The sequence below is a fragment of the Cherax quadricarinatus genome, chromosome 35 (genome assembly GCF_038502225.1).
Source record: "Cherax quadricarinatus isolate ZL_2023a chromosome 35, ASM3850222v1, whole genome shotgun sequence".
Lineage (NCBI taxonomy): Eukaryota > Metazoa > Arthropoda > Malacostraca > Decapoda > Parastacidae > Cherax > Cherax quadricarinatus.
This window is the reverse complement of record NC_091326.1, coordinates 19,971,774-19,986,456: the sequence shown is the minus strand read 5'-3', so window position 1 is coordinate 19,986,456 and position 14,683 is coordinate 19,971,774. Positions and strand designations below refer to the sequence as shown.

At 38.3% G+C, this 14,683-nt stretch overlaps 1 protein-coding gene and 1 pseudogene across 1 annotated transcript in view; both read right to left on the bottom strand.

The window, feature by feature from the left end:
• Tmx3 (Thioredoxin-related transmembrane protein 3) overlaps positions 1–14,683 on the bottom strand; it is a gene marked incomplete in the record, with an annotated part of 113,999 nt that overhangs the window by 15,000 nt on the left and 84,316 nt on the right. Inside the window, 2 exon segments of the mRNA XM_070091520.1 lie at positions 6,157–6,346; positions 13,829–14,021. Of these exon segments, the coding sequence (XP_069947621.1) occupies positions 6,157–6,346; positions 13,829–14,021 (383 nt within the window).
• LOC138853621 (uncharacterized) lies at positions 6,420–7,940 on the bottom strand (annotated as a pseudogene).

Genomic DNA, 14,683 nt, shown 5'->3' with positions numbered 1-14,683 from the left:
CACGAGGAACATCAAAGAGTGATCTGTGCCTTGTATTATGGTCATGTGTTCTGTTGAGTTTGGCAAGGAGATGTTTGAGGGGAGGGTTAATATCAGAGTTAAGTGTTCTATGTATGTAATAAGCGCAATAATAAGTATGGATGTTTTGTATGGTGAGTAGGTTGAGTGTTTTGAATATTGGTGGAGTGTGCTGCCTGTAGTGAGAATTTGTTATCATTCTAACTGCAGCCTTTTGTTGGGTAATTAGTGGTCTGAGATGGTTAGTTGTTGTTGAGCCCCATGCACAAATTCCATAGGTGAGATAGGGGTAAATAAGAGAGTGATAAAGGGCCAGGAGGGCTGACTGTGGAACATAGTACCGTATCTTCGATAGTATGCCTACAGTCTTGGAAATTTTCTTAGAAATTTGTTGTATATGTGTATGAAATTTGAGTCTATTATCAAGGTGGATTCCTAAGAATTTTCCCTCTGTTAGCTTTGTGATAGGTGATCCGTTTATCGTTATGTTAAGAGGTACATCTGTAGCTCTGCTACCAAACTGAATGAAGTAGGTTTTGTCAATGTTTAGTGTAAGTTTGTTAGTCCTCATCCAGGTAGATATTTTCTGTAATTCGGTGTTTACAGTATTGGCTAGCGTGACTGGGCTCGGGTGAGATTAGACGTATGTGGTGTCATCTGCAAAACGTGTGGGTTTGAGTAATTGCGAAGCATTTGATAGGTCATTTATGTATAGGAGAAAGAGAAGAGGGCCAAGGACACTTCCCTGTGGGACACCAACTGTAACTGGTTGTGCGGAAGAGCTTGCCCCATTTGCGTACACATATTGGCTTCTGTTGCTGAGGTAAGACTTGAGGTAGTTGAGGGAGTGCCCTCTAATACCATAGTGTGACAATTTTACGTGGAGCAAGTCATGGTCAACTGTATCAAAAGCTTTACGTAAGTCAATGAAGATCCCCAGTGGGACTTCTTTTTTCTCTATTGCAGTGTATATATGTTCTATTATGTGTATAATAGCATCATTAGTATTTTTATTAGGCCTGAATCCAAATTGGCAGGGGTTGAGAATGTTATGGGAGATGAGGTAGGAGTGGATTCGTTTATGAATTAATTTTTCGAAGATTTTTGAGAGAGGGTGTAAGTTGGATATTGGCCTATAGTTATTCAACTCTGTTTGGTCTCATCTGCCACATTGCTCCCCTATCCACTCTATCATATGCCTTTTCTAAATCCATAAATGCAATATAAACTTCCCTACCTTTATCTAAATACTGTTCACATATATGCTTCAATGTACACACTTGATCTACACATCCCCTACCTACTCTGAAACCTCCTTGCTCATCCGCAATCCTACATTCTGTCTTACCTCTAATTCTTTCAATTATAACCCTACCGTACACTTTTCCTGGTATACTCAAAAAACTTATTCCTCTATAATTTTTACAATCTCTTTTGTCCCCTTTCCCTTTATATAAAGGGACTATACATGCTCTCCGCCAATCCCTAGGTACCTTCCCCTCTTTCATACATTCGTTAAACAAAAGTACCAACCACTCCAACACTATATCCCCCCCTGCTTTTAACATTTCTGTCATGATCCCATCAGTTCCAGCTGCTTTACCCCCTTTCATTCTACGTAATGCCTCGCGTACCTCCCCCACACTTACATTCTGCTCTTCTTCACTCCTAAAAGATGGTATACCTCCCTGACCAGTGCATGAAATTACTGCCTCCCTTTCTTCCTCAACATTTAAAAGTTCCTCAAAATATTCTTGCCATCTACCTAATACCTCACTCTCCCCATCTACTAACTCCCCTACTCTGTTTTTAACTGACAAATCCATACTTTCCCTAGGCTTTCTTAACTTTTTTAACTCACTCCAAAATTTTTTCTTATTTTCATTAAAATTTCTTGACAGTGCCTCTCCCACTCTATCATCTGCTCTCCTTTTGCACTCTCTCACCACTCTCTTCACCTTTCTTTTACTCTCCATATACTCTGCTCTTCTTATAACACTTCTGCTTTGTAAAAACCTCTCATAAGCTAACTTTTTCTCTTTTATCACACCCTTTACTTCATCATTCCACCAATCACTCCTCTTTCCACCTGCCCCCACCCTCCTATAACCACAAACTTCTGCCCCACATTCTAATACTGCATTTTTAAAACTATTCCAACCCTCTACCAAGAAAACGAGACTACAACCATAAATACTATACAAAAATAGACCACAAAGTTGGCATTTTCATTAAAAAAAAACGGTCGAGTTTTTTTTCTCATTATGCACTGCTTGCTGCAGGATTTTTTTTGAAATTGTCATATTTTTTAATTTTCGTGAAACTGGCCAAATTGCAAATTTCTGACCATGTTATTGGGTAGTTGAAATCGGTAAATGGGTAGTTTCTTGTACTCAATCGATAGAAAAAATGGAGTTCTAAAGAAATAGGTATGAGTTTGGTCAACTGGAACAATGGAATTAGCCAAAAATAGGGCTCAAAGTGGGCGAAATCGCCGATTCATAAATATCACCAAGGTCGCTAACTTTGAGAGAGCGTAATTCCATCAGTTTTCCATCAAATTTCATTCTTTTGGTGTCATTACAATCCGGAAAAGATTCTTTATCATTTCATAAGAAAAAAATAATTTTTTTTTTTTTTTTAAATTTTGCGACACCAGGAGACACCTCAGGATTTGGGGTTGCGACAGTCAAGGGGTTAAGTGTACTCTAACCTAACCATTCTGTAATTTGGCGAACTCAATAATTCGGCACACTACAGGTCCCAATGATGCCAGATTTGTGATGGCAGACCTGTACAACGATGTAAGCTTAGAGAAAAATAGCTTAAGAACCTGGCAACATTCTGGTACAAGTATCATCTTTGTACCATGTTTCTGCAAAGAATTATAGTCTTTTAACAAAAATTATTTTTATGGCAATGTGAGTAATATACATCTGAACATGTAGTAAATATTCAGAATTTTTTTCTGATTTTTTTTTTTTTTTAATGTTTCTGTTTAATACATTAAATTCACCCCATAACATCGTTACAAAGTGGGAAGAGCTAAATGAGAGACGGAGAGGCGAGCAGTAGCATTCAGTACCTGGTAATACTAGTAATAATACTAATAAAGGTTATCTATTACATTTATTCAAAATTGATATCAGAAACACGATAAATGCCCTAGAACTGTAATAAAGACGCTGAAATGAATAATTTGTGCCATATTACGTAAGTGGGGTGAAGGCAGAGGTCGCCACTCTGGGATAAGATCATAAGATACTAGATACGTTTTCTCATCTGTACCTCTGGTCTATAATGAAAGAAAACGGTGTTTACGTCAGAGGAAACACTCCTAGATCACTCGTCATAAGAAAAAATGCAAAAATAGCATTTATTATTATTATTATAATACAGTGGACCCCTGGATATCGGCCAAATTGGATTTCGGCTGCTTTTTTCACCGAAATTCTATCCTGGATTTCAGCTGGCAACTTGGAAATTTGCTGTATTGAACATGTCCGCCTGCCATGCCATGTGCGCGAGTCAGTCTGGATGTGTCTTTCAGTGAGTAAGCAACACTCCGCGCATTCATCCAACATTTCGTTATAATCCATTGTGTTTTGTGGTTGTTTATTGAGTGCGACTGTGAAATAAACCACCATGGGCCCAAGAGCTAACCACTGAAGAGCTGCAAGACCGTCATCTGCAACAGTAACAGACCACAGCTGAGAAAATTGCTTCAGAGGAGGAGGAAGAGAGAGGGAGGAAGGTGCCTTCTTCAGTGATTAAGGACATTTGTGCAAAGTGGAGGGAGGTGCAAAGTTTTGTGGAGAAATATCACCCTGACCAAGCTGAAACAAGCCATATCTGCAACATGTTCAGTGACAAAACCTTCAGGCAAATTTTAGAGAGATGCCAGAAACAGACCTCTCTGGACAGTTTTTTTTTTTTGCAACAGGAGTGCAGTGACTCTCAAGCTTGTCCTAGTGCCAGTAAGACAAAGAAGGGAAGTAACCCCAGATAGGGACTCGATACCCGAAGTCCTTATGGAGGGGATATCCCTTCCAAACAATAATCAGTCCTCCCTGTCTTCCATATGGCAACAAGAATCTTCAATAAAGTAGTTTATTTCTTTGTAAAGGTTACAATGTGTAATTACAATTTAGATTTGCTAAGTACAAAGATAGCCACTTTCATGCCAAGGCATTTTGGGCAAACTAATACTAATACATAGTAACTAATTAAAACTAGATAAGATAATAGCACATAGTAACTATACTTAAAACTAGACTAGAAGTAGTGGTTAACTGTTTTACAATCTTATTTAAACTTATGTAAAACTATATTTAATCTTTAAAAAATGTATATTTTGTTAATATTTTTGGGTATCTGGAATGGATTAATTGCATTAACATTAATACTTATGGGAAATATTACTTCGGTTTTCGGCCTTTTCAGTTTTAGGCTGACGTTCTGGAATGGATTACGGCTGAAATCTGGGGTTCCCGTGTAATAATAATTTATAGTAGTAATAATAATAATAATAATAATAATAATAATAAATAATCGATCTGGAGCACCTGAAATGTCATAAGTACTGTATTTCATATAGATTTGGTAGCTGACATAGGAGGAGGAAGGGGAGGAGGAGGAGGAGGAGGAAGGGGAGGAGGAGGAGGAGGAGGAAGGGGAGGAGGAGGAGGAGGAAGAAGAAGAATACGTAATGATAACAATAATACATAATAATACATAATAATAATAATACATAATAATAATAATACATAATAATAATAACAGGTAATAATAATAATATGTAATAATAAATGTTCACCCATGACAGTAACAAGATAAGGGGAGATAACATCTGATAAGTGCTGACGTTTGATGAGGGTAAATGAGGGTAGAGCTGATGCCAAAAGATGAGATGAACATCGCCCTCCCTTTGTTTTTGCTGGTATACTAACATTTCTGTCTGTCTATTTGCCTGTCTGTCAAGCTCCCTGTCTATCCATCTAGCTCTCTGTCTCAGAGAACCACAAGACTGCGTCATCACTTTTACTCACATCTTCAAGCAGAGTATAGCACTTTGTCTGGGTTTCTTGGGTTATCCTAGGTAATTTATACTATGTATACTTGTATTTATGTGTACCTGTGAGACAGAGATAGACAGACAGATAGAATGAGGGAGAAAGATAATTAGATAGAATGGAGGAGGGGAAGCAGCATCCGACCCCATTGTTTTGACAGGCCGGAGGGGGAAAGAGTAATGAGGCAATATGTCACTTTGACAGCTGCCGACTCCTTGTAATTTACACTATGGACGAGGAGGAGAAGAAGGAGAAGGAGGAAGAGTAGGGGGAAGAGGAAGAAGAGGAGGAGGAGGAAGAGGAGGAGAAGGAAGAGGAAGAGTAGGAGGAAGAGGAATAAGAGGAAGAGGAGGAGGAAGAGGAATAGTAGGAGGAAGATTAGGGGGAAGAGGAGGAAGAGGAAGAAGAGGAGGAGGAGGAAGAGTAGGAGGAAGAGGAAGAAGAGGAGGAGGAGGAAGAGGAGGAGGAGGAAGAGGAGGAGGAGGAAGAGGAAGAGTAGGAGGAAGAGGAAGAGGAGGAAGAGGAAGAGTATGAGGAAATTTAAAGCACTCCAGAGTGATTAATATTTATTATTATTATTATTATTATTATATTATTATAATAATTATTATTACTATTGACATATCCTGTTCACAGATTTTAATCATTTCTTAAGTTGCCACGATACACTGAGAATGCAAACACACAAAAGAACACACCAGCTAACCTCTTTACTGTGAACTTCTTTTGTACTTCTTCAATTTTCCTCTTGTTTTTCCTCTTCCAAGAGGAAAAACAAGAGGAAGTTTGTACAAATATGTAGTCTAGGTGACTGTTAAAGCTAGTGTACTGAATGGCTGTAAGAAGGAGAGTAAGATGCTTGCTGCTGAGACGCTGCGCTGCCTGTTCACGACCCAAGTTCTCATACAGTATACAATAACACCTCCTCAGAGAGCCCGTCGTAACTCAGAGTTGTCAGTAAATGACAGTACGTTGGTAAGTGCGGAGAGGCTGTAATGCACAACATTTCTGGAAGTACTATGAATTTTACATTATCCTCTAAAGACATCACAAACAGAGAGCTTACCTTCTTCATCATCTGCATCCAAAATATCAGAACACCAGATGGAATAGCATATTAAAGACAGAAAGCCCAGTGGCAGACCAAAAAGTACTGCTGTTAATACTGGGTTGCCTTGCCACATTTCTTCCAGCGAAGTTTTGGCATTGTAATAAGCACGAAAAATTCTTATAGGCCACGAGTCTCCGCCATAGGACTGATGGAAGATAGATTATGCCAAAATATAAAAATAATATAATCAAATAGTGATGATAAATGCAGTGGTGGGCACAGCTTCACTAACCTCTAATCTGCTAACTAAAAAATTAGCTCCGCTAACGCTAAACCGCTAAATGGCCAAAAAAACTAGCGGAAGCTAACGCATGAATTCAGATTCAATTTAGTTTTTTGGTCTTTTACTTTTACTTTTAAGACTTTTAGAACAGACCTGGAGAGCTTCCTAACAAGATAAAGAATGCCAAGTGCCACTAGTGTAAAAATAGTGACTGTTTAATTTTGTGATGTAAAGCGAGTGACCAACAAGGACACACTTGTCGCTGTAATGATATTCAAGTATAAGTACCAGTGTTGTATAGTGATGTAGTAAAACTACTTGAGTACTCTACTTAAGTAACTTTTTTAAGAACATAAGAAAGAAGGAACACTGCAGTAGGCCTATTGGCCCATGTGAGGCAGGTCCAATTCATAGGCTTAAGCCAATGCCCTAACCTAGTTGGGTAGGTCACATTCACTTAAGGAGCATGGCATCTGACCTAGTAGCACAAGTTAGTCAGGTCCTACTCACACCCACCCACACCCACTCATGTATTTATCTAACCTATTTTTAAAACTACACAATGTTGGTATTAACTTTTTAAAAAGTACTGAAATTGCTCACTACTTTTACTTAAGTACTGAAGTCTGTTATTATTTTTCTTCACTACAGTCTGATAACAATATGTTACTTGTTATATCATCAGTAATTTTTGTAAAGTAAACACTGAGAAAAATTATTGATGTACAGTACTCAGGTAGTTTTACCTTGTTACTTTACAACACTGGGAAAGGTACTGTACTTCTAAACTGTCTTAACTTGGAATACCCACAAAAATTAAGAAAATATAAAAAAATCCATAGTAGTAGTTTCATAAGCACTAATAACTCAAATACCTTATAAAATACTCCTCCAGCTGTTTATGGCTGGCCAAAATCCTCCTGCCCAGGGTGCAGCAGGACATCAACATCTTGCTGGGGTTCAGCATCTTGATCAGGCTGACAAAGGTGGGGGATTCCACTACATGCAGCTGTAGTATGTTGCAAACAAATATGTCCACAATCTTTGCGTCCACCACAGACTGACAAACGCTAGTGCCAGCAGCAACAAATGCTTCGCCAATGGTGGTCTGGCGTGCACTCTTTGAAGGCAGCTGTGATGGCTGGCTGTTGCTCCTGCTAGTGGCTCTGCCACAAGAAGATTGCACGTGTTTTCTACGGGAAGATCCGGCCTTGATTCTCTCCTCAAACTTGATGGCATGCGCTGGGTGTTTCCTCTTAACATGCGACTTCAAGTTGTAGAGGCTTGCTGCCTGTCCCTTGATGATGGTCTCCTTGGGCTGGCACATGATGCACAGGAAGTACAAAATATTGGCGTTTTTTGTATCCCTTGACTTGAGGACAAAATAGTCATCCAGGAGGGGTCACGGGTTCTGAAACTTTTGGCCCTCAGCCTGAGTGGCTTTTGCTTCAACTACAGCCACTGTAGACTCCTCAACAATACCCTCAGGCGGAACAGAAACGTCTCCCCTGTTCATAACAATGAGTGACAACGCACCCCGGTGATCGCTGACACTAAGACTAGACAGGAACAAACACGTATGCTGTTGAAAAGGCATTGCTTTCCAACTACCATTAACATATGAATTTTTTTTAGCAGACTCAAAGTTAGCGGAATTTTATTTAGCGGAAGCTAATTGGTCTGTTAACGGTTTCCGAATTTAGTGGAAATGCTAATCTGCTAAACAGAAAGTTAGTTCCGCTATTAGCGGTTAGCAGAACTGTGCCCACCACTGGATAAATGTATTATTAACAGCAGAAAATGTAAACATGTTTGCATTATCTTTTACTAATTATTAATATTGCCTCTAAAAAACATGACCATCCATACACATCATAATGCAATCATTTGCACAAGGTTTAATCCATCAGCAATATCCTGCTTAGGCAAGGTGACCAAAAAAAAGTAAACAATCATCATTTCATGCTCTCTGGTTGCCTTTCCAGAAGGGCACAAAAGTCATGGTCCATTGTCCAATGTTGATCTAGCAAACTTCAGTCTATTAACTGCACTCTCATCATAGACACTTAAGATCACTTACTGAAGCTGCTGAAAGACCTGTTAGCCTGTTTCTAGATCTCTCTTCATAAATATTAAATTCTATAACACCCATTTCCATTCACATACAGTATATATATGCCTGTCGAATGTCTAAGCATCCACTTCTCAACTCCCCTTTATACACCCTCCATCTAACTCTTCATTTGTAAATACTCCTCTATCTCCTTCCATATACCCAGGATTTATATATCATCTTTATCAACCTATCTTGTTCCATTCTTTCATGATTCAACCATGATCCTCTCTTTGAATTATACATTAAAAAAAAAAAAATTCTAAGAGAAGATTGTAAGATTTACCTGACATCTTGTGTATGTTCATGGAAAAGGAAGAAAAGATGAATATTGTTAACAGTCTTCCATTTCATGCTGCTATGACAGGACAGTAGTACCTTCCTGGGCAGTTGCTGTCTACCAACCATTATGTACTATTGCACAGTCCAATAATTTTGTGGATACTGCTGATTTTGTAGATGCTGTACTGCTGTAGCAGACTTATCATAAAAATTGCAACCCAAGTTATTATCAAAAGTATGGCAGTAAATACTCACTCCTGGTAGCCAGTCACATATCCAGTAGGGCCCCACTTATACAGCAGGTTAGGTTCCAGGCCACTGCCGGAAAGCAGACATCGCCGGAAAGCAGAACGCTATTTGTTTCCACTTACGAATGTCAGATATTAAGTTTACACTAACATATATTAAGTTAGCAATAGAACAAGGATTAAAAAACCATAAAAAGTAAAATACACACACAGTACACTCACCACTTACCTCAAAATATTTGTAGTCTTAATGTAGGGGGAAAAGTGAGTAGTGTTTACTGTAAGAAGTTAGGTGTGGTAGGACTGGTAGTCAGCCAGGCTACCCCACCCCACCCACACCTAATATACTTTGACATTTAAAAAGTCTTAATTTATTCTACTGTGGGTATATTTATCATGTTTATATGCTATGGTGGTTGGGGATTTCAATGCTAAAGTGGGTAAAAATGTTATGGAGGGAGTAGTAGGTAAATTTGGGGTGCCAGGGGTAAATGTAAATGGGGAGCCTTTAATTGAGCTATGTGTAGAAAGAGATTTGGTAATAAGTAATACATATTTTATGAAAAAGAGGATAAGTAAATATACAAGGTATGATGTAGCACGTAATGAAAGTAGTTTGTTAGATTATGTATTGGTGGATAAAAGGTTGATGGCTAGGCTCCAGGATGTACATGTTTATATAGGGGCAAGTGATATATTGGATCATTATTTAGTTGTAGCTACAGTTAGAGTAAGAGGTAGATGGGAAAAGAGGAAGGTGGCAACAACAAGTAAGAGGGAAGTGAAAGTGTATAAACTAAGGGAGGAGGAAGTTCGGGTGAGATATAAGCGACTATTGGCAGAAAGGTGGGCTAGTGCAAAGATGAGTAGTGGGGGGGTTGAAGAGGGTTGGAATAGTTTTAAAAATGCACTATTAGAGTGTGGGGCAGAAGTTTGTGGTTATAGGAGGGTGGAAGCAGGAGGAAAGAGGAGTAATTGGTGGAATGATGAAGTAAAGGGTGTGATAAAAGAGAAAAAGGTAGCTTATGAGAGGTTTTTACAAAGCAGAAGTGTTATAAGAAGAGCAGAGTATATGGAGAGTAAAAGAAAGGTGAAGAGAGTGGTGAAAGAGTGCAAAAGGAGAGCAGATGATAGAGTGGGAGAGGCACTGTCATGAAATTTTAATGAAAATAAGAAAAAATTTTGGAGTGAGTTAAACAAGTTAAGAAAGCCTAGGGAAAGTATGGATTTGTCAGTTAAAAACAGAGTAGGGGAGTTAGTAGATGGGGAGATGGAGGTATTAGGTTGATGGCGAGAATATTTTGAGGAACTTTTAAATGTTGAGGAAGAAAGGAAGGCGGTAATTTCATGCACTTGGTCAGGGAGGTATACCATCTTTTAGGAGTGAAGAAGAGCAGAATGTAAGTGTGGGGGAGGTACGCGAGGCATTACGTAGAATGAAAGGGGGTAAAGCAGCTGGAACTGATGGGATCATGACAGAAATGTTAAAAGCAGGAGGGGATATAGTGTTGGAGTGGTTGGTACTTTTGTTTAATAAATGTATGAAAGATGGGAAGGTACCTAGGGATTGGCAGAGAGCATGTACAGTCCCTTTATATAAAGGGAAAGGGGACAAAAGAGATTGTAAAAATTATAGAGGATTAAGTTTACTGAGTATACCAGGAAAAGTGTACGGTAGGGTTATAATTGAAAGAATTAGAGGTAAGACAGAATGTAGGATTGCGGATGAGCAAGGAGGTTTCAGAGTGGGTAGGGGATGTGTAGATCAAGTGTTTATGTTGAAGCATATATGTGAACAGTATTTAGATAAAGGTAGGGAAGTTTTTATTGCATTTATAGATTTAGAAAAGGCATATGATAGAGTGGATAGAGAAGCAATGTGGCAGATGTTGCAAGTATATGGAATGGGTGGTAAGTTACTAAATGTTGTCAAGAGTTTTTATGAGGATAGTGAGGCTCAGGTTAGGGTGTGTAGAAGAGAAGGAGACTACTTCCCGGTAAAAGTAGGTCTTAGACAGGGATGTGTAATGTCATCATGGTTGTTTAATATATTTATAGATGGGGTTGTAAAAGAAGTAAATGCTAGGGTGTTTGGGAGAGGGGTGGGATTAAATTATGGGGAATCAAATTCAAAATGGGAATTGACACAGTTACTTTTTGCTGATGATACTGTGCTTATGGGAGATTCTAAAGAAAAATTGCAAAGGTTAGTGGATGAGTTTGGGAGTGTGTGTAAAGGTAGAAAGTTGAAAGTGAACATAGAAAAGAGTAAGGTGATGAGGGTATCAAATGGTTTAGATAAAGAAAAATTGGATATCAAATTGGGGAGGAGGAGTATGGAAGAAGTGAATGTTTTCAGATACTTGGGAGTTGACGTGTCGGCGGATGGATTTATGAAGGATGAGGTTAATCATAGAATTGATGAGGGAAAAAAGGCAAGTGGTGCGTTGAGGTATATGTGGAGTCAAAAAACGTTATCTATGGAGGCAAAGAAGGGAATGTATGAAAGTATAGTAGTACCAACACTCTTATATGGATGTGAAGCTTGGGTGGTAAATGCAGCAGCGAGGAGACGGTTGGAGGCAGTGGAGATGTCCTGTCTAAGGGCAATGTGTGGTGTAAATATTATGCAGAAAATTCGGAGTGTGGAAATTAGGAAAAGGTGTGGAGTTAATAAAAGCATTAGTCAGAGGGCAGAAGAGGGGTTGTTGAGGTGGTTTGGTCATTTAGAGAGAATGGATCAAAGTAGAATGACATGGAAAGCATATAAATCTATAGGGGAAGGAAGGCAGGGTAGGGGTCGTCCTCGAAAGGGTTGGAGAGAGGTGGTAAAGGAGGTTTTGTGGGCGAGGGGCTTGGACTTCCAGCAAGCGTGCATGAGTGTGTAAGATAGGAATGAATGGAGACGAATGGTACTTGGGACCTGACGATCTGTTGGAGTGTGAGCAGGGTAATATTTAGTGAAGGGATTCAGGGAAACCGGTTATTTTCATACAGTCGGACTTGAGTCCTGGAAATGGGAAGTACAATGCCTGCACTTTAAAGGAGGGGTTTGGGATATTAGCAGTTTGGAGGGATATGTTGTGCATCTTTATACGTATATGCTTCTAAACTGTTGTATTCTGAGCACCTCTGCAAAAAGAGTGATAATGTGCGAGTGTAGTGAAAGTGTTGAATGATGATGAAAGTATTTTCCTTCTGTGGATTTTCTTTCTTTTTTGGGTCACCCTGCCTCGGTGGGAGATGGCCGACTTGTTGAGAAAAAAAAAGATGCTATGTAGCATGTTTATTATATAATTTTGAAAAAATATCATATATGGATTAAGCAAAATGTCTATATTAACATTTTGTACGACATTTAATGAGTCTCACTGAGTTTTTTGGGTTACCTTAGGTTCCCTACACATATGCTGCTATGTGTGATAATATATGTAACTGTATTTGTGTATTCCTGAAAAAACTTACTTACTCAGAGTGCATATTATTACAAATTATTATTACAAGTTATTATTATTATTATTATTATTGCAAGTTATCATTATAATCATAATAAAAAAAGAAGTGCTAAACCCACAAGGGTCATGAATAGCTATACATAGAAGGCATATGAAAGGAATATTTTTCTACAGTTAAGTAACTAGTGCCTGACTAGAGAAAACTTAATTCTTCCAACACTCCTACCAACCGCTACGTAAACAAATCTTATATTTACTGTGGGTGTACGTATCATGTTTATATGTTATGTAGCATGTTTATTATATAATTTTGAAAAATATCAAAGATGGATTAATGGAAATATCTATATTAACATAATATATGACATTTAATGTGCCTAAGAGATTATTATATGGTGCTCAGTAGAGAGAGAGACTTAGTGATTTTAACGTGTAGCTGCATGCCAGCATAAGGTGTAAGTATATTTGGTACAGGTACACATAAGTATAATTATCAGAGTATACTGTATATAAAATACGCAAAAACTTTAAAACACTTGAAATTTTGAAAAGTTTCCAGACATAATAGAGAGATGTGCTTATGGAGAATGTAAACAAACCGGGTGGGGCATGCTATATTTGAAAGACCACTCGCCGTATAGCAAATTTTGGTCATAATTTGAAATTGCCATATTAGAGGAACACTGTAAAGCAAAATGCCGTAAAGCAGGGCCCTACTGTAGTTATACCTTGTAGTTGCTTGAGTATTCATATGTTGGAGGTAGCAGAAATGCCATATTTGAGATCAACGTGTGGTGTGAATATTATGCAGAGAATACAAAATGTTAGTATTCCTTCCTTTCTAAATGACCAAACCATCTCAACACCCTTCTGCCATAATCTGAATTATACCTTTCATACCCGAACACCATCTGCAAGCACATCAATTCCCAAATACCTAAATACATACACTTCTTCTATACTTTCAATTAGAATATGATGTGATCAAGAGCGTCATCCCAGAAAGGGATGGAAGTAAGGGTAGGAGTTCGAGGATCCAGCAAGCACGTGCAAGTGTGTTAAGTCGGAGGCAAGATATTTCTAAGATTTGACTGGATTTCAGGAGTCCTGGAGGTTTGAGGTACAGTGCCTGCACTGTACTTCAAACTTTTAACAAGACAGCTATTGAATGAATAATGAGTGCGTTTACTTCTTTGGGTCACCCCACCTTGGAGGAAAATAGCCAATGTATTAAAAAATAAATTCAGAAATATTGTACAGATATATTCACACAGGATAATAAAAACTGCAGAATACTTGAACTTACCGGGGCAGTTTCTGCTATGATGGAATCCAAAAACATTTCAATAGCAGCTGATGTGAGGTGTTGTGGTGGATCCTCAGGCAGATGATGATGCATTGTTGTTGCATTTACTACTAGCAAAGATGGGAGTGGGAGCCGTTCCATTGCAATGCTGTTTGCTAAACCAGGTGTACCAGTCCACCCAAACTGGAAATGCCTGTTACAATATTGATTTACATTAAACATTTTGCAGATAAAAATAATTAGATAACTCTTGGTCAATCTCCCAATTGCCCAAAATATGAAAGAAATGTATGGAGACAGACAAGGGAATGGATACAATAGTTTTAAAATAAAACGGATTAATAAAAATTGATGTAAAGGTAGAAAGTTGAAAGTGAACATAGATGAGAGTAAGGTGATGAGGGTATCAAATGATTTAGATAAAGGAAAACTGGATATCACATTGGAGGAAGGGAGTATGGAAGAAGTGAATGTTTTCAGATATTTGGGAGTTGACTTGCCAGTGGATGGGTTTATGAAGGATGAGGTTAACCATAGAATTGATGAAGGAAAAAAAGGTTAGTGGTGCATAGAGATATCTGTGGAGACAAAGAACGTTTACCATGGAGGCAAAGAAGGGAATGTACGAAAGTATAGTGGTAACAACATTAATAATAATAATTAATAATAATAATAAGTTTAACAGAAACCTGTAGTAATTGTTTTACATGATGGTAGGATTGCTGGTGTCTTTTTTGTCTCATAAACATGCAAGATTTCAGATACGTCTTGCTACTTCTACTTACACTTAGGTCACACTACACATACATGTACAAGTGTATATATACACACCCCTCTGGCTTTTCTTCTATTTTC